Below are 27,888 nucleotides of genomic sequence, written 5' to 3' on the forward strand. Positions count from 1 at the left end.
CCAAAAATTGAAGTGAGAGCTTATTTCACGATCATCAGCATTGTCGTTGTTAAGCATTCTTAGCATTTGCCAGTCAGCTGTCCTTCGTATGAGTGTTAATTTCAATAAAAAAAGTTCAACATGGGCTTTAGTTAATGTTAAGTTGATTTAAATCAAATAAAAGCGTTATATTTATTAGCGAAATATCATAGCAGTGTGACCAGCTGCCGTACAAAAACATATCGATAACAGTCTATCGCCATTTTGAGTCAAACAGTGCCATGCTCAACAGTGAGCACAGTTTTTATCTAACAGTCACACAACAAGTGCGTTCTTTGGGTTTATATAAACAAAAACATATTTACAGCGATTTAGTAACATAGAAAAATTGTTTTGCAGTGCTGCAACGATTGTGCAGGCCACAAATTCTCAAATTGCCACTGTCATATTGTGTAGGCAGCAGTCGGCGATATGCGTCAACACAGGCTGTCGCACAACCTGTAACATCAACATCAACAACAACAACGGACACAGGGAAATCCTCTGCTTTGGATGCCGGCTTTACGGAATGGCGCCCCATCTATAGATTGCCATTGATACGTCTAGTAGCTGCCTTTAATAGACTCAAGATCTATCAGGCTCTTGTCACAGTAGCTGGAACGCCGGTGGCCATTGCTCTGGAGAATGCTGGTCAAGTCACAGGTGAAGTGCTGGGCATTTATGCAGCCATTGGTGTTTCGGGTCTGATGACGCTCACACTGGCCAGCTATGTGGCCACCAATATAATTGGTTTCATCTACATCAACGATCATCAGGATCAGTTGAAGCTGGCCTATGTGGACTTTTGGGGACGCCGAAAGGAACGGCTGGTCGATATTGAAGATTTGCTACCGGACTGGGAGCCAAAGAGCCGCAGGCGTCTTGGCTTTTATCAACCAATTTGCTTGCGAACCGATAAGAAGCAAAGTTACAAGTTGCTCCATCGTTTCGGGGTCATCACTGATCCGCTTTTATTTGAGGGTCTGTTTGGGCAATAATATTTGCTTATAGTTATTTTTTTAGTAAATTGTAAATATTCATTGGCATTTCATTTATAAAAAATACATATTTTTAATATAGCTTACAACTAAAACTCAATGGGTCAAGGTGATCTTAGAATAATATAAAAAACAGTTTCATCTGCATAGCATAAAGCTAAGCCAATTAATTTTCTCTGATATGAAAATATTAATATCGAGTATTGGAAACAAAAACAAATTCGCGTGCTGGCTATTTTTGATTAAGATTCGTATTATATATAAAACTAAGTACAAAATTTGGTGCCAGGTTCTCTATAAAAATCAAGTCTCTAATTAACTACTAGTGCTTTGTACTAAATGGATAATGTATGCTCTTAATATGCCTAATCACATTATGGATTCGTGTTGTTGACTGTTCGTGGATGTGGAATTGTTCGTAATATTCGAAAGTGGACGCATCTTGTTGCCCAAGGCAATTGCCTCATCGACCTGTGGAAAAGATAGTTCATAATTTAATATTTCCCTTAGAGAGTTTATGTTTTTTGTATCTACCGTATCTGGCAGCTTCTTGTGAAAGGTTTCCGGCAGCAGCAGCGATAGAAATCCTGCCAGCATAGATGCTGTGCCGAACAGCAGCAAGGGCAACGGCTCATAGTAGTCGCCCTAAAACGCATGAAACAATTAAGTAAATAATTATAAAATAATATGTAATAAATATACCAGTAGTGGAACAAAGGGCGCCAGCATGGCACCAAAACGTGCAAATGTCGACATGACGCCAACGCCCCCGCTGCGTATGACCTGAAATGAAATTGCAATTTTACTAGAATAATAATATGGAAATTTTGTATTTATTTCACCAACCGTTGGCATCATTTCAGCTGTGTACGTATAAATGACCGCAAACGATGAGGTAATGCCCAGTTTGCCCATTAAAAAGAGTGTTACGATCAGCCAATTGGCACCTGTTGAATATTACATGGAACTATTTCTATTAAGTGTGTTTGTAATAAGACCAAAATAAACAAACATCGAGCCATAAGACACCGCTTATAAATAAAGAACTTTCAGAACTAATTAGAACTCTTTTCAAATCTAATATATTGTGAAGTAAAAAATAATCTATTGAAATACAGTGAAACAGTTTTTGTGTCCTGCATAGGAAAATGATCAAAAAGTATTATTACAAGGAACTTTATGTACAGGCCTAAAATTTCAATTGAACATTTTTTTGTTGGAAAATTGTTTTTCTGCCTGTAAAATTCAAAATCAAACAATTTCGATGGTTTCAGGGTTTAAAAATAGCGTTCGCCAAAAAAACTTATCGGATGACTAAGGTCTAAGGGTGCTGTTGGTATTAAGTACATTTTTGACTGTATATATAACATTTAAATTTGAAATTTAATGATTACGTTCTATATCCACTTGCAAATCTAAATGACTCTTATGTTTATTTAATTTGTACAAATCTTAAAGGCACTTTACGTTCTCTCTTATCAGTATAAACTATGTAGGCATGCATAGAAAGTTGAGATTTAGTATATTAAAGATGTTAATGCCTTATATGATGACAATTTGATGACATACCCGTTGTCAAATAGCCGCTGGCAGCGCACGTGATGGCGCAGAGCAGCAGCGAGCCGGATAATGCCAGACGTCGTCCCAGTTTGCGTAGACACAACTATTTTTGGTTCGTCAATTATAGAGGAGGATATATGTAGACATAAAAATAAGTGTTATTGTAATGCAAATATATATGACATTGAAAACGTACCCAGGCCAAACTGTAACCAGGTATTTCGATGAGGCAGACCAAAGCAAAATTCAAATATTTGTTGCCACTGAGATTGGTCGAGTTCAGTGAGAGTCCATAGAAGACAATGGCATTGACAGCCCTGCAAGGAGGTGTATTAGGATATCGAGAATCCAATCGAACAGCCAAGTACTTTACCATATAAACAGAAGGATCGTATAACGCCAAATAAGCTTGCTGGAGGTAAACACTTGCTTGACCGATGGCCAAATTTCGCGTTGCTGTTGCTGTATAAGCGGCTGCTTGCCAGGAGCGTTGTCTGCCGCATCCAATTGATGCTGTTTGAAGCTGGCCATCAGTTCCAGTGACAACTCCCGTTGGTTAACATGCGCCGCTCGCCGTATGATGTTGCCCGCCTTCTCGTGCTCGTTGCGCGCCAGCAGCCAGCGCACCGACTCCGGCACCAGCCAGAAGTATACCACAAAGAATAACGACGGTATGGATAGAGCGTACTGCAATATCTTCCAGCTGGACAATAACCAGGCTGCCAGGCCAAGTAGCGCCTCGCCCACCGCATAGAAATAGTTCAACACAATGGAGGTCATTTCACGTTTGCGCGGTCCAACCATTTCGACGCCTATGATGAAGGCCAACGGATAGACGCCGGATGTGCCCACAGCATTTAGCAGGGCAAACACCAGAAAACTGGAATAGTCCCAGGCCAGCGCCTGGCCAATGCCCGTCACGCCCATAAATATGGTACAGAAGAGAAAGATGCGCTTGCGCCCAAAGCTGTAGAAATCAAAGAGCTGTGAGGTTACCCATAATGTTCGCATGGAAAATGTGTTGTCTTTAAACTGCAGCTAATGGAATTGCGCTCGGAGTAACCGTAATGCCAGTTATCGATAATTGATGTGCATTCAAAGGCTGTTTTAATGTTGCCATATAGTCGTAAATATGTTTCTTATTTCGCGTGTTAAAACAACTGTTTAACCAATCGCCAAACAAAATATTCGCCCATTACTCACCGATCGGCCAGATAACCAAAGAGCGCAGTGCCGACCACCAGGCCGGCAAAGTGTGTGGTGCCCACAAAAGCCAGTTTCCAGGCATTCTCCTTGCACGTGAGCTGCCAATCCTGCACAATGGTTTGCTCGCCAATCTCGTAAACAAACTCCCGGCAGCGTTGCGGCTGTTGTGGCAAAAACAGCGAGGCGTTGCAAGTTACCGACATGTCCCATTGTTGCACATGACTCTCATTGGCTGCATAGCGCAAGCACGCGTCGCTTGGCGTAAAGTAGCCATGTTTGTCCCGTGTGCCCGGTATGGCAACCTCTAGCCAATCAGTCTGGTAATGCAGCTGCTCTTCTACGTCACATTCTTCAACGCGGCAGCGGTATTTTGGTGTGCCGGCGGTAAATACATACGACAGACTGTTCGCCGCCGCAAAAAGCACCGGCAGGCAAATGAGCAAATAGTTTTCTTTCTGGTATCGTCCGAATTCGCCAATTTGGTTGAGTATCTCATCAAAGTCCATGGCAGCGGCTGGTGCAGCCATTATTAGGCAGTAATTGTTATTGTCTTTTTAAAATGGCCGTAGTGCTGCCACTTGCGCGAAAAATTCTTACGATCTGCCGGCCACGTGCGCGCTCGTTGCACTCTTGAATGAAGAAAACAATGTGTACGATATAAAAACACACTGATTGCTGGGTACACGACTTAATAATAAGATAACACGTTTTCGTAAGAACAAGTCGACATCTTCGCACGTTGTGAAATTATTGAATCAAGTGCAATAGCATAAATGCACCGATTATAAGATACTAGCTGTCCGTTATAAGCAACAAAGAGAGGGAGAGAGAGAGTAAGAGAGACCAACTGAATTATTGAGTAATTATAACTTATTACTCAATGTCAGCTTGCATAGGTTTGCCTCTCTTTGTTCTGAGTGAGTTTGGAAATACTCGATATAAATATGTAAAACTTATAATTTTCATAGTAACTTTTATTTCTTTCTAGTCCCTTTTTAGTGTTGGTTATTTTTAACTTCACACAAAATGTGAAAAGATTCGAAGTCATCTTGATTGTATATATATAGATTATATAGATTCCTGCGTGTTTTAAATACTTACTAACCGTTAAACGATCCACATATAGGAGATACCAGTTGAAGAGGCGTATGCTTAACAATATTGATGTTATCAATTGATAACTACACAGCCAAAAATAAACAAAACTTGGTTTCAATATAATATATAAATTATTAAGATTAATATTTGAAATATGATCAATGTTTGAATTTCTTTGGCGCCAGATCAATTATTTGATCGAAGATCCAGACTGGATCCGTGCCAGTCAAGTTGCATGTCTGTTAATAAGGTGCATGCAATCGTTGCCAATTGATGTAAATTGTTGCATGTTGCTACAGTGGCTGTTTGTAAGTATGCGTCAGTTGGGTTTTAAACGTTTCACAGCACCATTAATAAAAGCTGCTGATTGAAGTAATCTTGAACACAATTCCAGTTAGACGATAATCCCAACTGAATACCCATCAGTCAATCAATATTGTGATTTTTTTTTTTTTGCATTCAAGTCGAAAAACAAGGTTTCCAATTTATTTCTTTTGTATTTACGATGCGGCGCTTTTTTTGCAATTTCAGCACATTTCTAATTTATGGGCTTTATGGGAACTTTGGCAGATTGTTAAATGAAAATTGGCCTTGGATAATTTTAAAGGTTATCTGCACGTCTAGCATTAGCCGGATGATAAGCCGGCTGTGATGCAAACCAATTGGCAACTTATCAGCAACTGTATTCGATAATCATTTGTGCAACTTGCAAAAAAAAAAAAATCCCTTTATTTTTCACTTGTGTTGCAGCACAATTTTCCTTTTTACACTTGTCAGCTGTTGTTGCTTTAATTTTCGCGCCGTGCGCTGCTGTTAACGGCACAATTGTTGCCAACTCACCGCACGATTCTACGTTTGCCAAAGCACTGAAATTTCAAAAAAAGTTCACAACAATACAGTACAACCAGTGAGCTTTCCTTTGCATTTGTATTTGAGTTTGTATTTCTGTTTTTGTTTTGAGTGCATATTATGACGTTGCGCTAATGAAAATCAATAAAGCATCTGGGAGCGCGGCGCACAGCAGAGAGCGCAACCTAAGAGCGCCACCGAAGAGCGTAAAGCTGCTAAGCGGCATTTTGATTTGTTTATTTGTGCTTTTGATCTTTTTCTCTTGGAAGTTCTTGGAAATTGGGATTTATTGCAGACAAAAAAAAAATAAGCAGCCAGTGTGAAACCAACTTTAAACAAAGAACCCCAGAGTTAATATATTTTTTAACCACGCGTTCAAATAGTATAACCACGATCTTCCAATACGAAGTTTCACTTATGAGCCGAATTGAAAAAGATACGGATTTATAGATCAGGTGATTGAAAACTCATCGGAAGGTACTTTTGCGCTTTGTCATGCATTTTTTTGCTTGGATTATGAGCAATAATTATTGAAAAAAACAACCAACTTATGCTTTTCATTATTTTATTTAACTGCAATTGGACCAGCTTTGGGCTTCAAATTTTAAATAAATAAATAAAAAATAAATAAAATAAATCAAGATCAAATCAATTTCAAGTGCAAAATCGATCCTCATAATCGCTTAAATAAACTTGTGCCAGAGGACTCGCATAAAACGAAATGTTGCTTCTGGCCCAGTTTTTCCTTAATATAATCTTCAAACAAAAATTGCACGAAAGCGATTTAATTTTTTAAGTTAGGATTTACTAGCGTTCAGTGAACTTACGAATTGTGTGTTAGCTTTTTTCACAGCAATACAATACATAGAACCCGGAAACTGGTTGATAAGCTAGCTGACTGTGCTTTTTATACATTTATTAATTAAAATGTTTGCTATACAATTGATTAAAGCGATTATGCCTATAATGATTGATATACAAATAATTATATTGACATAAGGTAATTTTTTTGTTTTCGGTATTTAAATTCATTTTCATAACCGGGTCAGAGAAAAGCTGATATTCTTTATTCATGTACATGTATGTACATATATTTATATGTAGTTTTTGATTGTTCAAGAACGTTCGTAAATGTATGTTAACATATATTTTAGGGCCTGGGTCAGTGAGACGGGGGCTTACCCGCAGGTAAGGAGACTTGTATTGCTCTTGTGTAGATAAGCCGTTTCTCTGCATACGTACGCTCGGCGTATGAGTAATAATCGAGAAGAGGTGTAGTTGCAGAGGAGATTTTCAATGTACTTTCTCTCTCTCTCTCTCTCTAACTCCCCACAGCGATCCACCTTTTGGGCGCGCTCACACACAAGAGCGAGCAAGAGCGTACAACTTAACGAACGAATATTCGCCTTATCGGAGCGAAAAGCTTTGTCGCCAAATAGTGTCTTCCGTAACGCTGAAGTGAGCGCAACGCTGCGCGCATATTGCGATTGAGAGCGAGTGCGAGTGCAAGTGCGAGAGCGAGAGAGAGAGAGAGAGAGGGAGAGGGCATAGAGAAGGAAATCGCGTGTGCAAGCGAACAAAAGACAATGAGCTGGTGGAGCAAAAAGAAATCTACCGATCAGGCGCTGGTGCAGCAGGATCCACGTACACGGGTGCACACAACAAGCGCTGCCACCCTAACGACAAATACGGCCGTGCAGAATTCAACGATAATAGATAACAACAAAAATACGGTAACATATCGGTCCACACGTCAGACGGTGACGCATAGCCAGCGGGCGCATGTTACGGAAATAACAACTCGTCGCACACCAAGCCAGGCCGAGTTGGACGAGCTCCTGGCGCAGCTGCATATGAACGCCGGCAAAGCTGGCAGCACCACCACAACAACAACAACCAGCAACAGCAGCAAGCGTTTTAGTCCATCCAGCCTGAATGGTGTGGCACTGCGTTCGACCACCTCGTTCAAGCCCAATGCGGAGGCTAGGCGCTCCAGCACATTGGTCAAGCTGGAGCAGACGACCATGTCACAGAAGCAGGGACGCACTGTGACACAGCATGTGGAAACCGAACGGGTGGTGCTGAATCCCAGCAAGACCAGCTGGCCGCCAAAATCGACTAGCACAACAACTACCTCAACTGGCAGCTCAGGCACGTCTGCAAACAAGCCATATGTGTCGCCATTTGCGCTAAAACCTATCGATTCCAGCTATGTATCGCCCTATGCCTCCAAGACGAGCAGCATAATTAGCTCTGTGCTGTCCAAGCCAACGACAAGCCAATCTGTGCTGTCCAAGCCAACGGTCAGTTCATCTGTTCGCTCCCCCATTCCCAGCACTGCCTTTGCCACAAAGCCGATACTGTCGACCCCACAGACAACTGTGGTCAAACCATTTATTAGCCTTAATCCGAGCAACGGTGCGGTGTCCAAGCGTTATCCAAGCATTACCAGCAGCGATGCAAAATGTGAGCTCAGGCCAACAGTATCACAGAATATTACAATACCCAAACCCAGGCCGGTTATCAAGAAGAAACTGAAGCCAGCTGTTGTTGTCATCTTCAATCAAGAGAAATTCAACAATCCAAATAATGAGTTCCGTTCGGGTAGCTCCGAGGATGTTAAATCGTTGGATAAAACATTCAGGGCGCTCAAGTGCAAGGTGCAAATCATCACGGACGCTACGCTAAGTGAGCTCAAGAATACGGTCCGCAAACGTGAGTTACAAGTTTTTTATATCTATTCCAATTCAATCGCAATTTTTCACCTATTTTCCGCTTGTGCTTGTGAATATCGTTTAATGCAATCATGTCTGTGGTTGATCTTTTGATGTGTTCCTTCAAAATCTATATGCAATCGCTTTTAAGGGTGTGCAAGGGTGGATTTATCTAATTTTCCACTCAACAAAGGTGGATTTTTAAAAGTCACGAAAGCACAAATACAAAACATGAAGAAATTTTAAAGTAATTTATGTAACTGAATTTTCGCCTGTCGAGGAGGAATACGTTTATAAGTCTTATACGAAAATTTTCACCCATTTTAACGAAAACAAACCGATACATTATCCATTTGGCAGTGGAACAGAAAAACATGGAGGATCGTTCAGCGCTGGTTCTGGTCATATTGAGTCATGGCCAACGGAATGAGTCGGTGGCCGTCAAGGATGGTGAAATCAAAATAGACGACGATGTCATCTTTCCCATATTGCGCAATCGGACGCTGCACGAGAAGCCGAAGATACTTTTCGTGCAGGCCTGCAAAGGCTACATGAAGCCGGGATCGTTCAAGACTGATGCAATGCAGGTGAACGAATTTTGTGTTTCGATTGTGCTCACCCATCTTACTCATTTAACACTTCTCAAAAACAGCCTCATGGTATTCCCAGCGAGATTTTAAAGTGCTACAGCACCTACGAGGGCTACCTCTCCTATCGCCTTGACACTGGTACGCCCTTTATTCAGTCGCTATGCGATACTCTAAGCTCGAAGCCGGATGTTGACATTGAAACCAATATGAAAGATGTGATACGTTTGGTGAAGAGCTATACCAGGTGAGTCTTGTTAAGGATTCGATACTCCTCCCTTTCGTACTTGAACAACTTTTTTTTATTACAGTGATGCCCAAGTACCGTCAGTAACCAGTACAATGACCACCAAATATGTTTTTGGAGATTATGTTTAAGCTGCTTGCCTTGTGATTAACATCTAAGATATAGCCATACGCTAGAGCCAATACGTGATAGAGACTGTATTCCAATTATGTTTACATACACATATATTCATTCATACAATTCGGATATGCACAAAAAACGGAAATAGTTAAGATATTTAATATGCTGCTTAATCATGTTCCTGTCAAAGTTAAAATGTACTTTAACCTGGGATTACCTCTATTGCTTTTATCTTTCCGTTTAGTTATCTAATCTGACTGCAAAAGCTAATTGACTAAATAGAATTGCAGTGCTTCCCAGCAGTGAAAAAATGTACGTTCTGTATTGCCATCTGGCAGCACCTGGAAAAACATGTCATATAAGATTTGGCAGCACAGTTGACTTTTGCAATCACAATGATCAAGAAAACCTGTGGTGCTGCCACCTGGCAGCCTCTAAGAAATGAACAGTGCTGCCAATTCAAAAAGAAATAAAACAAATAAAACCTTTAGTCAAGTAAGACAAACTGATCAAAAGACTTGTAACAAATATTGCTTTTTCCCACATACTATATCGTGTTGTTGGCTTCTTTTCAGATTTAATTTCTTATAAAATATATATACACATGGGCATCAAGTATAAAATCCTCAAACTTGTCTTCTATTTTCAAGCAAAGCATTGTAAAAACAGAAGAAAGTTTGAAGATTTTATAACTTGCTCAATCGCCTTCCTCGTAGGTAGCAGAGTCTATTTTACGGAAATATGAGTAGACAACGAACCAACTATACAAGTTTAGGCCTGAAATCATATAAATGATAAGAGATATTTAACAATGAGAACATTTCACACTTACATACTAAAAAGGTGCCCGGAAGAATTACAATAAGGCGCTTCGGTTCAAAATCAATGGAGGCCATTACAATGATGCACGTATGGATAGCTACATTAACCAGGCTGGTGATCAAATAAAATACCAAAAGGACCGTCGATTGCTGTTGGTGCATAGGAAAAATAATCCGTGCCTTATAACCAGCTGTAAAAGTTACAACTTACAACTAAAGCTCCGATCAGCAGCATGCCACATCCGATGCAGTGGCAAATGGCCATAGCGCGTTCAATGTGTGTGATATGTTTGTCTGGGTACAATAGCAATGTATTTCCGATCTAGTATACAAGTTAATGAACAACGATATTACCATTAGCAAAAATGATTAGAGCCATATTAAATACAAGATCGACGAAGGCAATGATATAACAGCCACGACGCAAACTAATCCAAAAGCAACACTTCTTGAGAATGATTCCCATTGGCTAGCTGAATAGCTTCTATTAATTAATAACACTTAGAAATTTATTTTTTAGTTATTTTATTTTATTAATGTTTTTTTTTTTTTTATTTTGGAATTATGTATTTTGCGTATATTTGTCATGATTGTTAAGGCAAGGCAAAATAGTTGACACACAGATTAGAATTTGATCACAACGAACTCTACTGGCAGTTGCGGGCAACTCAGATAAACAAACTGCCACCGAGTGCAGCGTAAAATGAATAGACGACCAACCAGTAATATATGCCGAGAACTATATAGACAATATATATGTACATATTGATGTAGATGCAGATGAAATGAGTAGGTATGTATATGCTTACCAAACATTACCACATAGAATATTATAATTGGCACCCAGATTTGCAGTATTAAGTCCGCTATGATTAGTATGATCATAGATAATACCTTGATCACAGTGATTAATATATAGAACAGCATGCAGCCCGGACGTAGCTGCAAGTAGTGCCACACACACAAACGCACACACATATATACATTGTCGATCAGCCAAATATCAGGACTTACCTTTAAAGCGCCAATCAAGAGTAATACGGCGCTGATCAGATGTATAAACATAAATGTAAGGAACAGCTTGTGGCACAGATCGGGTTCACCTGTTAACATATATATATATATATATAGACATATATCTGATTGATTGGCTGCATCTTGAAATAACTCACCCGATTCGCCAAATATAGCTATGAAAAATCCAAAAACTAAATCCATTATTATATCTGAGATGGCAATGATGAACGTGCCAATGCGCAAATCAATGCAGAAACAACAATATTGCAAATAGATCATCTTGTTGCATCCAATAATCTGCTTTCGCTTAGCGTTTCAATTGTTACACACACGTCTTGGGCCTATGCTAATTTTGACTATTGTGTTTGGCCTTTACAGCGCGTTTCTTATGTGTGTGTGTGTGTGTGTATAAATTGTGTAAATATAATTTTCGTAAAAACCTATTAACTACTGACTGTATGGGCTCAACATAAATTTGACAGGACACAGAAAATCAAGTAAATGTGTGTGTTTCGATTTTGGAAATAAGCAAAGACTGCTTCTGCTCCAAAATCTCACTCCATTAAGAGTTTCTACAGCAGTAACAGAAAGCCCGATAGAAATAAATTAAATAATCAAATAAAGGATTCCGTTCCAAATGGTTAAACTGGATATTAGTTTTAACAAGTAGTTAACTTGGTCTACCATATTTTTATGTCTATGTAAGACAACTGGAAGTTAAATTTTTTGACTAGTCAATTAGGATTTGGCTAATAAGGGATGCAATATAATGGTAATTTTTTTACATTTACTTTAAATTGACAAGTACTTAAATTGCTTATAATTTACTCTTGTTCTTGATCAAATACATTATTTACTTTTAAGGCTAGGATTGGTTACAATTGAGCTGATATACCCATTAAAGACTTATGTTTTTGTTAGAGTAAATTAACATGCAGTTAAAATTGGTTATTTCAAAAAAAAAAAAAAAAACAATACTGCATATAATATATTCAACAATTAGTTAAAATGCATTAACAATTTTGACAGATGGATAAGATAGCAAGAATTTAAATATGTGAAAACCAGCTTAAGATCAAATTTAATTGCTTATTAGCTTGGACATCTTGGACATAATCTATCTATCTTAATTATTAATATAAATAAAAACTGTAAATTAATAATAATAATCATTTTTGGGTTGAACCTAAAATGCATACAGCATCTCAGATAATTGCAATGTGGCATTTATTTTGTATATCATAAAATTAATAATAATAATAATAATAAAAATAATAATCATAATAATATTAAAAATAATAATAATAATAATAATAATAATAATAATAATAATAATAATAATAATAATAATGATAATAATAATAATAATAATAATAATAATAATAATAATATTAATTATTAGTAATAAAAATACTAACAATTATTATTATAATACTTAAACCAACCCCGAACAATACCCGACCACGTCAGCTTTTAAAGAAACACCCTGTACTATATTAAACATATTTCAGCGTAGGCCTCAACAAAATAAAAATAAAAAAAAATAAAAATTGATCAACATAACGTATGGCTGTCTGGAAATCGGTTGCAATGACCGTCCATGGCCTAGCAGCGGTATTTTCGAGCATTACCTACCCGGGTGTTATATCATAAATAACAACTGTACACAACGCAATCAAGTTTTAATGGTTTTTGGCAAATAGCGTCTAAAGTAAAAAAAAAAAAAAGGCCGGGAAGTCCAGGAAAGGCACAGAACGTGCCCGGCCCCAAACAGCGCTCGATGACATACTGCATCGGGGGGCAGGCCTGGGCAGGCGCCGACTGTTTGTGTTTGCAATTTCGTTTTCAGTATTGAAATATCGAAAACGAAATTGGGCACAAGATGCGCCAACAATTCGGACTCATTTGTATGCGAAGTGGGCAACACCGATGACGACGGCGACGGCGACGCCTCCGTAACGATTGCATTGGGAAGCCATCAGAAATATTATGCAAAGAGCGCAGACCGTGCCCCTCTGGGCCGATAGGGGGTTATACAAACACGAGCGTGGATCAAAATTAAAATCAAAAATAAAAAAAAAATTGCTGCGGAACGTTCATATATAATGCTGCGATGACCTGGCACAATCGTATCATTCGAGTGTGAGCCGTCGAGCTGAGATTTAACAATGAAAACACAAGTAGCGCTGCTTTTTGTCCTGGCGGCCCATGTGGCCATCGCTGCGGCACGCCCGGAGCCGCCGAGGACACGCTATGGCGCACCACCACCGCCGCCTGCGGCACCACAAAAGGAATATGGACCACCGCCTCCGGCACAGCCATTGCCCGCTTATGGACCGCCCGCTGAGTTCTATGGCCCACCCGCTGCGCCCACCGCCGAGGCGATTGTCACCAAGAATGTGTATGTGCATGTGCCGCCAGAGGAGCCGGAACTGTATCCAGCCGCATCGCCCATACAAACAGCGGTGCCCAAGAAACACTACAAGATCATTTTCATCAAGGCGCCGAATCCACCGACGCCAGTGCGCCAGGTGCTGCCGCCGCCAGTGCAGGATGAGCACAAAACATTGGTCTATGTGCTGGTCAAGAAACCGGAGGAGCAATTGCCCGTCATACTGCCATCGCCGGCACCCACGGAGCCCAGCAAGCCAGAGGTATACTTCATCAAATACAAACAGCAGCCAAAGCCCGCCACCCAATATGGACCACCCGCCGACGAATATGGTGCACCGCCAGCTCCACGCACCTTGGAACAGTTCTGAAGATAGGGCTCCGTCGCCATACTAAGACTCATACAAACCATGTGTAAATATTATTTATATGTAATCGCAACGTTCAAGTTGAGTTCCTTGATATTAAACAAAGGAATCTTGAAGATATATGTATATAGATGCTATATATGTAGATGGTGTCCTCATAAAGATGGTCACACTTGGGCAACTGTTCGGATTTTAGCTTTATTAAAGAGTTAAATATCTGTAGAATGTCAAATATATATATATATTTCTTTAAGGCAAACGTAAGAAATGATATAGGAAGATCTTGGCACAGGCCTAGTTGCAAGGTTTTTTTTACTCCTGGAACTTTTTCTACTTCTTATCTCTTCTTCAATGGAAGAAGTTGTCTTATTATAATAGTTTATCTTTTTATTTTTTTTCATAGTAGTTGTTTTCTTCCAAAATGCAGTTTAATTTTTAGCTTCTTTTAAGTTGCTGCTTCAACATTCTTCTGGGTTTCTGACCTGTTAAACTCATAAAATATATTTTTTGGATATTTAAATCTCAATGGAAATTTTTCTTACCGAATGTGAGTAATGACTGTTGTTTGAGACTTCGCCTGCAATTATTAAAATTAATATTTACAGCAAATTTTTTAATTGATAATTTCATAAAATTTCTCGATGACATTAATTCAAAAAAGTTAATTAAATAAATTACCTCAAATATATATTTAATCTTATAAAATAGTTTAATGTTGGCTAAAGGAAAAGTTATTTTAAATCTCAGTTTTGGCTGTTTTATCAGTCGCTTTTAAGGACTTTTTTTAATATTACAACTAAAAATAATTCAAAAATATATTTATATATATATATAAAGTCTTGTACAGCTCTATAAAGAATCGTAATAGGAATAGACAACCAGGCAAAAGTACAAGCTGAGCACTAGGAGGATTAATAAAAATAAATTTAAAATTTGTTTAGATATAAGAGACATCTGTTCACCTGCTTGAAAAATATCAAATAATACATAATCGTAGAAGGCCTCCACCATGATGACATAACCGCATTCCCATACCAAAATGATGACATGTGACAGGGCAACAAATATATAAGGCAAGAGCAGCAAACGTAATGACTGCAAAATAAGGCAGATAACTCAAAAGATCTTCCATATCATTTAAATAGTCACCAGCAGAGATCCAATCAGGAGTACTATGCAGCAAATGAGATAAAGGCCGCTGATGATGAGCGCCGTATAGCCCAGCATGGAATCATCTGGAAATGGGAAATTAAACTCCCAACGAGTTATTCGAATGAGTATTACTTACGATCCAGTAGAAAGCGATCTACGCCGCGTATAATCACCTCCACAATGGAGATAATAATGCAGCCACATTTCAGCTCAACGCAGCAGCAACAATTGTCGGTATAAATCATTGCGATCTCTCAGAAATATATACATACGATATTTATGTAATATATAATGTACAATATTTTTGCTTTTAAAATGCTGGAGACTTTGATATATGGAAAACAAATAAGACAGCTCTAGTCGGCAGTTCCCGACTAGATGATACCCTACTCCTTTTTCTAAAAACAATAAATGCAGCTCTTACTAGGGGGGAAAGGTTGTAGCTAGAAAATGAAAGACTCAAGCCATTAAAACCTAAGATAAACACTAAAAATTCAGATTCCAATGTGGATTCTTATCGATTACTTGGTAACTATGCAAATTATCGATTTATATCGATTGCTTGGACACGGGAAAGATATCGATTTTCGGAAACTCGTATTGCGAGGGCACTTGTAGGATCTATGTAAGAAAATGCAAGTCTCTAGCTCTTATTGGTACTGAGATCGAAACGTTCCTACATACGTACAGACGGATAGACAGGCAGACAAGCTGACAGAGAGGCGGATGCTGACCAAGAATATATATACTTTATGCGATGTTACATACCTTACCACAAAAACATTATACCCTTTTATTCACTTTCAATGGGTTCAGCTAAGATCTCCGATTATGTACTGTAAGCTATAGTTATACTGCTATGATTGTAGCACGTCTAACTGTAATTGTATCTATAGCAGCCCATCAATAACCCTGACTTACATTGCAGCCGTGAATAATTATGGTCATTGTGACGCTTTCAAATAATATGCGACTCACGTCGCTTGATCAAATTTTGGCATTTGCATATTAAATTTAAGTGTTTTTTTTTTTGAGTCTTACGAAATTTTTGGCTGGAAAAAATTATATAAATTTATAGTTTTGAAATTCTGTGTGTAGAATTTCGCAACCTTTTTATGCTATACTTAAATTATGAATATAATTAAAAACAATTGCAAGAGTTAAATTTTATAGTTGTTTATTTTGTGTTAATTTTCTTGTTTCGGGTAAATGTCTCACAACAACTATTATACAACTAGATTAATGTAATGCTGTTGGATGCACCCAAAGAATATGATTTTTGAATTGTTTGGTACAGTTGTTAAACATTTAATAAGTAGTTTTACTGATAGCCTCTCTATGCGCTTCTCAATTTGAATAAAATACCAACTGGAGAGTGTTTCTTGATGCTGATGATGTTCATCGTGTAAACCTACAGCTAAATATCGTTACATATTTTGTATTTTTGGGCAAAAAAATACAGATACACATACACATATTCGTATATTATATCGAATACAATTATTTATATGTATTCTAAAGATTCTTTTTCCTTTTATGGATATTATTTGTTTTTCTCTTTTGTTTTGGTGTTCATGTCTTTTTAACTCAGTTCTTTGCGCAACTTTCGGTGCTTTTCATGTTTGGGATAACATTGTTAAATACACAATAGTTGCAAATATTGCATAGGATAAGCAGGCAGATGATATACATATATATAGATATAAATATAATTACAGATATATGTGTAAGACGAGAACAACTCAGGATTTAAAAGGATGAAGTGAATGTTGGTTGCGTAAAGTAAATGTTGCTTCGGTTTGTGTGTGTGTGTGTGTGTGTGTCGAGTATCAGTAAGAGTATCAACTTTATCGGTGAGGCATTCGAACTCAGGTTGTATATTTTTTCTTTTTTTTTTGTACTGCTATGGAAAACATGTTTCGGTCTAACTGTAAACGCTACTAAAAACACGAACAACAAATATTTAGTATTTTTTTTTTTGTATAACTGCTAAGCAACAAAACTGAACCGAGTCTAGCTTTAGGCCTCCTCGCAATCATCCTCCTCGTGCTGCACGAACAGCCGATGATTGCGTGCCTCGAGTATGGTCCACACCACCAGCGGGGCACAGCCCAACACCATGCAGGAGCCCATGCAGTAGAAACAGATCTCGTAGTCGCCGGAGAGATCACGCAGCAGACCCGCCAGCGGCGGCACCGAGATGGCGCCAATGCTCTGGAACATGCGCACCAGTCCATAGCTGGAGCTGATCCGATCCGTGCCAAAGACATCGGCCAGCAGCACGGGCATCAGCACATACCAGCTGCCCAGGCAGAGTCCATACACAGCGGCGGACAGTCCAACCAGCACCAGGGTCTTCGCAAAGGGTATTGTCAGCACGGCCAGACCAGCGCCCAAAATGCTGAGGAAGAAATTTAAACATCAGTTTGTTATTATTCTCATTTCATATATCAGATAGCTAGCAATAATCAGTTCTTCATGTCTAGCTCAAAAATATATTAAATCCATATTTCTCGACCTAAATTCACACGGTTTTAGATCAAATTGTTTTTGTCAGATATATTTTTTTAAATTGAATTAAATAAAATCTTTTATGAATATTTTATTTAATGTAAAAGTGAAATTTTGTGAAATTCGAATAGAACAAAAATGAACAATATTTATGAATATTTTTGTAAAATATCTTTATCACAATTTTTCGTAGGAATAAAATATTGATCAAATTGTTAATATTGGAAAATATTATCAATACCTTTGTAAAATATTAATGAATATTTTTTGAATAAAATATATATTTTAATTTCTGGCAAATAATAAACAATATTTTTGGAAAAATATGTATGACTAAGATGTTGATCAATATTTCAAGAAAGATTTAAGAATAAAATATTTATCAATATTTTTAGTAAAAGGTAAAATAATATTAAAAAAAAGTATCGGATATAATTTTAAAATTTTAAAAATAAATAGAAAAAAGAACTGCATTGAAATTTACATTGGTTTGCTAATTATCTGAAATATGTGTGTAAATTAATTTAAATTTACACTAACCATAGTGTATAGGTTTTTTTGCGATCGAACAGCTGCAGATCCGACAACCAGCCCAGGCCCAGGCGACCGCACAAATCCAACACTGCGCTGATGGCAACCAAATAACCCGCTTCGCTTTTATTGTAGCCTGAAAAATAAATTGATGAGTGAATTTACTAAAAAAAACAAATTTTCTGTGCTTATTGGCGGATGGCTGGCCCAAAGATCAAAGATCTGAGCTTAAAGATAGAAAGAAGAAATAGAACTAGATTTCGATTTTTCTTCCGATTTGTGTTTTTTATACAAACATCTTCGTTCAGATAGAAACCAAATAGAACTTATTTCAGATCTTTGTGCCGGTCAAATATATATATATATATAAAATAAATTGTCCTGTTGTTTTGCCAAGAACGTGTTATAATAGACATATACCCACCGATGGATATGACGTGCGCGGGCAGATAGTAGAGCATATAGGGACAGCCGACGGACATCAGGGTTACGGACAGGCACATTAGTATAAACCTGGGCTCCTGCAGCAGACTTATGTCCAGATACATTTCGATGCGTGCGCAGCAGGTGCGCTTCAGCTTGCGCTCATCGTCATCTTCGTCGGCGGCGTCATTGTCATCGTCATCGTCATCATCGTAGACGGCCGTGGATTCGAGTAGCTGCGACTCGAGAATGCTGCCATCCGATTGCTGTTGCTTCAGCTCGCTGAGATTGCTGACGGGTGTGGGTATTTCCATGCTTTTGCTAAGGCCGCGACTGACCACGCTGGACGGCGAGAGAGGCTTCTCGAGATGTGCTTGAATCTTGCTGATGGTCTCATCGTTGGCAAAGACATTGCGACGTCTGCGACTGCCGCGATTCGAATCGGTGCCGGAATGCTTGCGATAGACCCAAGTGGAGTCTGTGCTCAGATCCTCCACGGAGTGCAACAGACCGGAACTGCGCACCTTCTTCATGGGCTTTATAAAGGTGGTTTCGCCAATGATGTCCTTCACCTCATCATCACTTTCCTGCGCCGACTTGTCTTGCGCTGGTAATGCAATCGATTTGGGCTTTTGATTATTGCATCATTGGACCAAAAGACTCACCTGGCTGCTTGCTGGCGTAGTAGTTTAGATGATTCTTGCACTCCTCGAGAAACAAATGCTCGATGAACTTGTCGTTCAGCTCGTTGGCAGCCACCTCACAGGTATCCAAATATGTGGATGTGGTCAGCATGCCCGTTGTGCTGGGATTGATGTCATCACTTATGGGCTTGCTGGCCGCATCCTGTGCCTGCGCCTGCTCCACATAATCGCTTAGAGGTCGATACAGCGTCGCCGACACGCACACGTGCAGCATGCAGCCGCCTAGGATGAGCAGGGTGCCATGGAAGCCGCAATTCTCGGCCAGATGCTTGATCAGTATGGGCAGCACAAAGCTGCCCGCTGCAGTGCCCGACACACAGATCCCGTTGGCCAGCGCTCGATGCTTGTCAAAGTACTGGGAGACAATCACAATGCCAGGTGTGGTTGAGAGTCCGCCACCAATTCCTACAATATATTGACCATACATAATTTAATTAAGCCATAGTCAATTGGGTAATTCAATACAAAAATTAATTATCAAGTTTGAGGCATTATTTTGAAGCATTATAACTCAAGTAGTTGTGCCTCAATATAATTCCTTGGGTAATTACTTTTTACTTATATATTTTATTATAATTAGTCAAGTATTTGTGACTAAATTTAATTATTTTGGTAATAACCATAACCAATTTGTATGTAAATGTAATTAATTAATAATAATCCATAAATGTTACATTTAATTTAGTAATTGCCACTACATGGTAAGAAAACTACTTAAGTAATTACATTCGAATACTTTAATTTAAAATATGGCCCATTAACACTTTATTACCATGAAAATTACTAAGTAATTAGGCCTTCAAAAAGGAATTACGTACGGAATCATGCACTATAATTATTAATTACTTTAGTTATTCTCAGAAAGGCACATAAAAACCAAACAGACCGCGTTAATCGCTTAAGTAATTAGACTTTCAAAAGGTATTTATAAAGTAATTGACTGTAATTAAAGCTTTCAATCAGTTTTTAAACCCAAACTACAGACACTCACCTGTGAGAATGCCGAAGGTGAAGAGCAGGTGCAGCAGACTGGTAGCAAAGTAGCTAAGCACCATGCCCAGAGAACAAAAGATGCCGCCCACAAAGACAACCGAGCGACAGGAGAAACGCTGACAGAGAGCGCTCGAGAGTGGCGCCAATACCAGGCATAGTGCCGAGAGTATGGCCGGTATCCAGGAAGCCACCGTTGCCGTGGAGCTGGGAAAGGTTTCCATAATCTCCACATATAGCACGCCATATGACTTGACCAGTCCGGCGACCCAGAACTGCACAGAGAAGGCGCCAAAGACAATGAACCAGCCGTAGCCGCCATCGGGCGGTTCGGTAACGCCGACGCCGCTGCTCTCCGTTGTGCTGGTGGATGAGTCCCGATCCTTGGCCAGCTGCTTGTTGCGCCGAGCAGCGGGTCGCTCCAGCTCCTTGGCTCGTCGCAGGCATTTGCCGCGCGCTGTGCCCGACGACTGCTGCTGCTTGCGACTGGTGCGCAGCTCATGGGATTTGGCTATCAACGGCCGGGCCGTTATGCTGGACACGGTCAACAGGTTCTCGTTGTCATCCTCCTCCAGCTCAGAGATCTGATGCTCCAGCAAACTGGCGTGCAGCGTACGTGGACAGCAGGGCGCATCCAAGCTGAGCGTAGCGGGTCGCAGCGCTGGCGAGGCGCACGGCGAGGGTGTGGGCACGCACAGCGCTTCCATTTGCTTGACATCCAGCTGGGCGAGTGCCATCGCCACGGCGGGCACACTAGGCAGCGGTGCGGGCGGTGCGGATACCACTGAGAACAGCGAGCCGCTTGTGGGCTGGCAGGCGACGCCGCTGGGATTGCTGCCAGCCCCAGCTGTGCCGTTGAGAACGAGCCCTCCCGACTCGTACTGGACTCCACCAGCTGGGTCCGGTTCACTCGCGCAGTAAACCGATCCCCGAGAACCCTGCAATAAATGCCAAAAATATTTCAAAATTAAAATCAAATCTATTCAATGCAAAGCGCTGACAAATTAAGAAAGCAACATTCATTTGTTTGACTCAACAAATGCCGCCTTGACACGCCGCCTTTTTTTAATCCTGAGACCAGGATATATTACGATATCGCCGAAGGCTTCTTTAATATATGCCATATGTTAGCTTTAAACGGAGTTAATTGTCTGGGCAAACAAATATACATATAGATGAACATTCCAAATACTAGAGTAATTGTCTCTAGATAATTACTGTAGTAATTTATATACAATTCTTAATTACATATAGAATTACACATTACAAAACTAATTACTACAAAAATTATGATTTTCATATTCCTATTTTCTTAAATTATAAATTTATTGGTTTCGATACTAACGTATTTATATAAATAAATAATAATTATAATTAAGAGCACAGAGATGATTTCAACTAATAACTAATTGGAATAATACATATGCCTTACTTAATTACACAAACAACAATTATAGCAAAATGCCAAGTATATTTTGTTAAGTAACCATTTGTATAATTATCATTTTATGTTTATGACTCAGCTCTTAAATGGCCGCCAGAAAGTGTCCTTTAATTGGTTTAATCCTTTCACAAACAAGCCAGGCAACCAAGCAACCCACACACCTGTGTCTATACCCTGGCCCTCAGCTGGCTGATTCATTGCCTTTGCCTACGTCTTTGCCACATATTTTGTTGTAATTATCCGCAGCCACAACTATTTGCTATTGTTATTGTTTGTTGTTGTTGTTGTTTAAAAGTTTGTTTTGTTAAATCGATGCAATAAGTTTCGTCTTTTTGTTGCTGTTGCTGTGGCTATTAGAGCACGTCCGCAGCCCACAGACCCCTTCAATATCGTCAGCTGCATGCTGTGTGAGTTGGCATGACGTCGGGTAATTTTCCATTTTCCATTTGCCTTTTGGTTTTTCCCCTTTTACCCGTTGCCCTTGCCCTTGCTGGCAGCTTTTCAGGGCCAAGTGCATGGGCAGGACAAAGTCGTGGGAGTCTATGGCAGATTTCTGATAAGAACTAAGCTCAACAAATTGCTGCGGAAATTCAAAACAAATTAATCCGCTTAAATATGAAATTACATGGAATCGCTTTTGGGGCTTGATAACATAAACAAGTACTTTCCAAAGACTTTAAACTATTTATTGAGATGTTTATATGAATAGTTCTATATCAGAATAAACAACTTTTAGCACACACTGTCTATAAAACTATATAAGGTTCTGTTTTGATGCATTTGTTGTTTTAGATAAGATGGGACGTACTATTATCTTATCGCCAACCCACAGAATATATTATATCAATTATATCAATACAACTATTTAATACTAAATTAAACTCTTTAAAGCTGTTAGACTGGTATTTTATTTATTAAAGAAGACTGGATAGGAGCTATCAAAAGGCATCGGCCAACTTACAGGCCGTTTATTAAATAAACAAATTTAGAATCATCTAGAATTTATATAATGATATATTCAATGATTGACTTGACTCTAATGCACTCATATTTTGCAAAATAAGCCAATGAAATGATTTATTTATGAATTTTCAAATCATATTTAAAAATAGATTTCAGTAGTAAGAATTATTGGCTAATAAAAGTCAGCGCTAAGTCCTGCTGTAGGAATATATAAAAAATATCAAAAATTAGCATAAATGTTAATATTTTTATTTCTTTTTCTCATTCTGGTTCTAATCTTCATGCGAAGCGTTTAAAGAGACTAAAGAACCATCTGTTTTTTCTGTCTTTTATGCATACCTTTGTGTATGCATACGAAATAAACGGGTTTTCAATGTACTCAAACAATTATTATTTGTACAAAAGCTTTAAAGCTCTCAGATGAGTACATTAACAATATAATTGTGCTTTTTGCGTACAGTAAATTGTTGTTGCTTCCATTTTTCGCTCTACGCAAATCTAAAGATAAGACTTTGAAAATTATGATGTTTGATTGTTGCACAAAATTTGTTTATATATTTAGATTAAATATACTTTGTTGTTGTTGCAGCAACACATTTTGCCAATAAATCAATAATATTAGATTTCTAATGCCAGACATGCATTCGCTTCAAACAAACATTTTGCGCCGGATCATAATATGTGACTCCGTGGCGCAACGGTAGCGCGTCTGACTCCAGATCAGAAGGTTGCGTGTTCAAATCACGTCGGGGTCAACTGGTAGAATTCTTTTTTTAAATTTTGTTTTTACTTTTAAAAAGGTTTTTCTATGTGTGTGGAAAATAGGAACAACGTGTGTAAGACTACTGACAACATCGAATTGTTTGTATTTCATTTATGAATATTTTGAATGTTTATTAAGATAGGTAAATATGCCTTTGGTGCAATTAGAACTTTTAAAATCCGTAGGAAAATGGAGAAAATAGGAATGCGTATAATTTTTATTTATTAAAAAGTATGCATGAGTTAAATAACGCGCTTACAGTACATTAAAGTACTTTATCAAACAGAGTACTTTCTTAAAAAGATATCCATTAAACTGTGCAACAAACTAAAACGTTGGTACTTAATATTCGAAATGTTTAATAAAGCATTTGGGAGCATTTTCTCAAAATTAATTTGCATAGTTAAGCAGATGCAGATGCTGACTTATAAATAGGATCAGTGGCCACGCGGCGCATACGTAATCCGTTTGAGCCGCATTACGCATTACGTATACGAGAGCGGGCACAAATGAAGCCGTTAAATGGTTTTTGCTTTTAATTGAAGTCGCCTGCATGGCGCGTGTCTCGCATCAGGTGACTCATCCGGTCACCCACACCCAACAGGCCATGTCAGTGGGACGGCAACGTGCCGCTAATGGTTGCATGCCACAAATATCGACAGCGTAAACTGATCCCTTGGCAAATGGCAAGTAATAAACTAACATGCAGCCCAGTTGCAATGCCAACTGGAGACCTGCGCTAATGAGCCTCAGCAAACGTTGTTCACTTGGCAACGCGGCAACGTCGTGTGGCAGCATCCACACCCTTTGACCTTGTCAGATGTCAAAGCTTGAGCCCCATTGTTGTGCACAGTGCCAAGGCCTGTCGCCTGTCGCCTGTCAGCAGGAATTTGGCTTAAATTGCCAGGAAGCGCTTAGTGCAGTATGTGGGCGTGCGCGTGCACGAGTCCCGTCCAAGTGCCAATGTTGTGTTACATTTTCAATTTCACAACAACTCAAGGCTCTGACGCAATCTAATGAAATGAAAAAAAAGTTTGCAAACACAGCTCGAGTGCCTGTTCGTTGGGTGGGTGGGGCCAACCCAGCCAGGCTGCCCTGGCAATTGGCGTGTGGCAATTCCCGAATGCCATTGAAAGTGCACGCGCGTGTATAGAGATTTGCTGTGGCTCAACTTGTTGCAAGAGCTTAGCTGCACTCTGGCAAGGTTCGGGTTGATGACAGCTTGGGTCAGCCTCTAAAAGTTAACTAGAAATCTATTAAAACTTTATAACAAGATTAAAAAAAGTGTCGGATAGGATTTTGGACTATGTTGTGGAAACTACACAAAAATGTCTCAAGTAGTTTATATTTCTTCTAAGACTTGAAGCTATCTAGGATATTATAATTATATATATATATATATGTATCTTATAAAAATTAACACTAAAAGAGTATATTAAAAATAATCACGAGTTTCCATTAAATTTTTGCCTGATATGCAAATATGTTAGTTACCCAAAGCAGCTTAAAAAATTAACCCATTGAAATCTGGGAGGGATTCGACATTTTGCTCGAAGTCGATTAAATCGGCTGACTAGATAAAACTATAAGCGGCTTATAAAAGCTCTGTTGTTTTCTTATTCACAAGCGATGATTTTTATTACAAAATACCTATTAATATTTCCCTCAGGCAATTTTTTTATAGGTTCGCTTCGACTTCTCCTTCAGCTTAGAATTCCCAAACAGTTCTGTCGCAAGCTCATGTTTAGAATTAGCCAAACTCATCGCCTCTGCGTGAGATGATTTTGTTTAAGGGTTTTCATCATACACAATGATAGATGACACTTTGAGGTCGCCCGAATGCGTGGCCTGATGGCAAAGTGCATGGTCAAACATGTGTTGGCCCATTCCACTCTGTGGCATTAGCTACTTTATTGTTTACGCGCATTCAACTGATTTGCCCTGTTTGAGTGTGTGTGTGTGTGTGTGTGTGTGTGTGTGTGTGTGATGTGTAGGGGGCCGTGCGCATGCTCACCAAATTGAACGCGACCTCAAACTACCTCAATGTGATTGCGCTTGGGCCAAAACTCACAGGAGCAAATAAATTAGGCGCGTTTCTTGACCTTAGCTGTCAGCCGGGCACACAAATTACGAATTGAACAAAACACCTGGGAACACACGCCTGATGATTGGCTCACCTGTAAATGCCAATCGCGCTGCAGGGATGACATTGTTGTCCTTTGCGGTATGTTAGGCGCCTTCTCTGGTGTATCTCTTGTTGCTCGCGTTGTTGTTGTTGTTGCTTGGGGCGTTGTTGTTGTGCACCCAAATGCATTGGTTTAGCTCGGTTGGGCCACCCACAAACAGCACAAAGGAGCACAGCGGCAGCAGCAGCGGCTGCACGGCCCACACCAAGTTGGCCCAATTTGTAAATGATATTATTAAGCGCGCACACGGCGTATGCGTAATGCGTTGACTTTATGCTTTGGCACTGAATTCTTGTACAGTTAATATAAATTTGATTTTAGATATATATATATATATATATTTTTTTTGTTATTGTTGCTAAGGCTTTGCAGGAACTTGTGTGTCGCTTTGTAATGTGCTCTTTTGTTATATTATTTGTTTCTTTTTTTTTTTTCTATGGCATTGGCGTCATTTTGCACAGCAGCTGCTTTTTTTGCCAGTTGCCGTTTCCGCTTCCGCTGCTGCACACACACACACACACACAAACACACACAGGCACTCAGGCACAGGCACACACACACACACACGCACAGGCACTCAGAACTGAGCGCAGTTTCTCTTTGTGTTCAACAATTTTTGCTACAAATCGATACAAACATTTATTTAGTTGCACATTCCGATGAAATGCACTAAAATCAATATACAGTGCCTATTATAAATCTTTCCACACACTTTATATTGCTTATTTTTAATTAACTTCAGTTCGCAGCTGTGATTAGAACCGTTCGTCTTTGTACACTTCAGCACACAGTTTTCTGCGAGTTGTCCACAACTTCTGCTCAATCGTATACTCTTTGTGCCGCCTCAGCTGTTCTGTGTTGCGCCTGGCACAAGGTTTTGCGTTGTACTGCCAAACCGTATGTCCTTAGGCTGGGCCATTGAAGTCGAGCAAGAGTAAGTGTCAAACTCAACTTCAACACGAACCGAACACAGATGTTGAGATTGGGTCTGGCACAATGGTGGAGAGCAAGCGCAGCTGAAGAGACAATGAGAGCATATACGTTGTCAATCAATTTTGTTTTGCTCGGCATTTTTGGCCGCCTGTTGAATTTGGCGCCTCTTTTCAGGACGCCGAGGGCTCCTGGAATCCCAGTGTTGGCCCATTATGCATTGAGTCATTTGTTAGACGACGGTTCCTCTGAAACGCAAGAAACAGATGCATAACAAAATACCAAATGGCTATGGCTAAAATAGTTGCATTGTTTCGATTAGACAGTTCAAACAATTGTTAAATACATACATAAAATCATTGCGATTATAACACCCAAATAACTTTCTATAGTTTTGCATATCAGTATGCTATAGTTAAAAATACACAGCGGTAAACATAATAGCCAGGCTACCAGAAAAGAAGGTACTGACTGTAAAGGTATTTGATTTATCCATCGTTCGATATTATACCATTGTATCCATTGTACTTGCCCTACCCATATAGATCCTATAACAAGCAGAAAGGACACAACAAAATGTGCTGTCGAGGATATAAAATATATAATTCTTAATAAAAACTTTGAGTTCAATATGGTATCCGTTATTTCGAAATATATGCAAAGTATGGCGACTGACATCGATGTAAGCCCAATGAGTACCGAAATATATTTTAATTTTAATGTACTTTTTGACATGCTTAGAAAAATGTTATATGACACAAAAAATTTATTTACTCAATTTTCATCATTTTGAACAGCAGCACCACCACAATGACATACATGACGTTTATAACTAATTAAAATGTAGACCATTTTATTTTTATATATATATATATCTATATATATGTGTGTGTGTCGGCGTTGATTCCTAAACTACAGTCATACTCACCTAAGCCGAGCATCAGAGTGGTAACTTTGCTGGTTATTGCCCCAAAGGCATAATTAAATAATGTATCATGCAGTGCTATGGCCGCGCATATCATAAGCATCCAGGGCACAAAATACCATTTATTTTTCTACAAATGTAAAAGCACAAAATTTGTATTTACTGTTATCATTGAAGGGATAAACGGCTTACCTTTGTGACGCCAATTATAAGCATAATCGCCGAGCCAGAATAAATAATGCTAGTTATTATCAATGTGATTCTTGTTCCCTCCGACCAATAGGGCATTTTTAAAAAGAATTCTACTGTGCAAATGATGATAATAGTAATAGCTGATATGATATTTAAGCATCCAATGACTATTGTTAAATA

At 39.0% G+C, this 27,888-nt stretch overlaps 8 protein-coding genes and 1 non-coding gene across 18 annotated transcripts; 4 read left to right on the forward strand and 5 right to left on the reverse strand.

Annotated features, from left to right (window-relative positions):
* Window positions 1-158: 158 nt before the first annotated feature.
* On the forward strand, window positions 159-1,097 carry LOC6626857 (transmembrane protein 186). 2 transcript variants are annotated; one of them, XM_002049192.4, is made up of 2 exons: window positions 159-305; window positions 379-1,097. In XM_002049192.4, coding segments are annotated over exons 1-2 (639 nt in total). In that variant the 5' UTR covers window positions 159-304; the 3' UTR covers window positions 1,017-1,097. The 2 variants fall into 2 exon arrangements, with proteins under 2 accessions (XP_002049228.2, XP_070065649.1); XM_070209548.1 differs by having other exon boundaries at window positions 246-305; window positions 363-1,097.
* Window positions 1,098-1,184: 87 nt separating this feature from the next.
* LOC6626856 (organic cation transporter protein) lies at window positions 1,185-5,746 on the reverse strand. 5 transcript variants are annotated; one of them, XM_070209543.1, is made up of 11 exons: window positions 5,721-5,746; window positions 4,888-4,963; window positions 3,780-4,411; window positions 2,950-3,543; window positions 2,773-2,893; window positions 2,586-2,679; window positions 2,484-2,504; window positions 1,863-1,963; window positions 1,719-1,799; window positions 1,551-1,661; window positions 1,185-1,487 (listed from the first exon to the last, which is right to left on the reverse strand). In XM_070209543.1, the coding sequence occupies exons 3-11, from the start codon at window positions 4,307-4,309 to the stop codon at window positions 1,386-1,388; spliced, it is 1,755 nt and encodes a 584-aa protein (XP_070065644.1). In that variant the 5' UTR covers window positions 4,310-4,411; window positions 4,888-4,963; window positions 5,721-5,746; the 3' UTR covers window positions 1,185-1,385. The 5 variants fall into 5 exon arrangements, with proteins under 5 accessions (XP_070065644.1, XP_070065645.1, XP_002049227.1 ...); XM_070209544.1 differs by having other exon boundaries at window positions 4,884-4,963; window positions 5,721-5,745; XM_002049191.4 differs by lacking the exon at window positions 2,484-2,504 and having other exon boundaries at window positions 5,721-5,745.
* A 1,376-nt stretch (window positions 5,747-7,122) lies between these two features.
* Damm (Death associated molecule related to Mch2 caspase) lies at window positions 7,123-9,912 on the forward strand. Its single transcript, XM_002049190.4, has 4 exons — window positions 7,123-8,444; window positions 8,804-9,030; window positions 9,096-9,277; window positions 9,342-9,912. Exons 1-4 carry the CDS (start codon window positions 7,316-7,318, stop codon window positions 9,406-9,408), a joined length of 1,605 nt encoding a protein of 534 aa, XP_002049226.1. The 5' UTR covers window positions 7,123-7,315; the 3' UTR covers window positions 9,409-9,912.
* Window positions 9,913-9,937: 25 nt separating this feature from the next.
* On the reverse strand, window positions 9,938-10,711 carry LOC26531211 (uncharacterized). The gene is made up of 4 exons (XM_015174810.3): window positions 10,573-10,711; window positions 10,430-10,512; window positions 10,230-10,368; window positions 9,938-10,174 (listed from the first exon to the last, which is right to left on the reverse strand). The coding sequence occupies exons 1-4, from the start codon at window positions 10,682-10,684 to the stop codon at window positions 10,095-10,097; spliced, it is 414 nt and encodes a 137-aa protein (XP_015030296.1). The 5' UTR covers window positions 10,685-10,711; the 3' UTR covers window positions 9,938-10,094.
* A 15-nt stretch (window positions 10,712-10,726) lies between these two features.
* LOC6626288 (uncharacterized) lies at window positions 10,727-11,745 on the reverse strand. The gene is made up of 4 exons (XM_002049189.4): window positions 11,391-11,745; window positions 11,233-11,321; window positions 11,028-11,160; window positions 10,727-10,957 (listed from the first exon to the last, which is right to left on the reverse strand). The coding sequence occupies exons 1-4, from the start codon at window positions 11,512-11,514 to the stop codon at window positions 10,887-10,889; spliced, it is 417 nt and encodes a 138-aa protein (XP_002049225.2). The 5' UTR covers window positions 11,515-11,745; the 3' UTR covers window positions 10,727-10,886.
* A 1,604-nt stretch (window positions 11,746-13,349) lies between these two features.
* Window positions 13,350-14,116, forward strand: Twdlbeta (Tweedlebeta). Its single transcript, XM_002049188.4, has one exon. It carries the CDS (start codon window positions 13,404-13,406, stop codon window positions 13,995-13,997), a length of 594 nt encoding a protein of 197 aa, XP_002049224.1. The 5' UTR covers window positions 13,350-13,403; the 3' UTR covers window positions 13,998-14,116.
* Window positions 14,117-14,736: 620 nt separating this feature from the next.
* On the reverse strand, window positions 14,737-15,456 carry LOC6626286 (uncharacterized). Its single transcript, XM_002049187.4, has 4 exons — window positions 15,283-15,456; window positions 15,144-15,229; window positions 14,957-15,089; window positions 14,737-14,896 (listed from the first exon to the last, which is right to left on the reverse strand). Exons 1-4 carry the CDS (start codon window positions 15,389-15,391, stop codon window positions 14,844-14,846), a joined length of 381 nt encoding a protein of 126 aa, XP_002049223.2. The 5' UTR covers window positions 15,392-15,456; the 3' UTR covers window positions 14,737-14,843.
* Window positions 15,457-16,327: 871 nt separating this feature from the next.
* Sln (monocarboxylic acid transporter silnoon) lies at window positions 16,328-27,644 on the reverse strand. Of its 5 annotated transcripts, none has more exons than XM_032437203.2 (9): window positions 27,520-27,644; window positions 27,129-27,423; window positions 26,942-27,062; window positions 25,653-26,886; window positions 20,307-21,243; window positions 19,277-19,720; window positions 18,613-19,218; window positions 18,198-18,324; window positions 16,328-17,547 (listed from the first exon to the last, which is right to left on the reverse strand). In XM_032437203.2, the coding sequence occupies exons 4-9, from the start codon at window positions 25,683-25,685 to the stop codon at window positions 17,166-17,168; spliced, it is 2,529 nt and encodes an 842-aa protein (XP_032293094.1). In that variant the 5' UTR covers window positions 25,686-26,886; window positions 26,942-27,062; window positions 27,129-27,423; window positions 27,520-27,644; the 3' UTR covers window positions 16,328-17,165. The 5 variants fall into 5 exon arrangements, with proteins under 5 accessions (XP_032293094.1, XP_032293095.1, XP_070065857.1 ...); XM_032437204.2 differs by having other exon boundaries at window positions 27,129-27,172; window positions 27,520-27,636; XM_070209756.1 differs by having other exon boundaries at window positions 25,653-26,839; window positions 27,129-27,526.
* On the forward strand, window positions 23,396-23,467 carry TRNAW-CCA (transfer RNA tryptophan (anticodon CCA)). The gene has a single exon. It is a non-coding gene; the product is annotated as a tRNA-Trp (tRNA).
* Window positions 27,645-27,888: the final 244 nt, after the last annotated feature.

The sequence above is a fragment of the Drosophila virilis genome, chromosome 5 (assembly GCF_030788295.1).
Source record: "Drosophila virilis strain 15010-1051.87 chromosome 5, Dvir_AGI_RSII-ME, whole genome shotgun sequence".
Classification (NCBI taxonomy): domain Eukaryota; kingdom Metazoa; phylum Arthropoda; class Insecta; order Diptera; family Drosophilidae; genus Drosophila; species Drosophila virilis.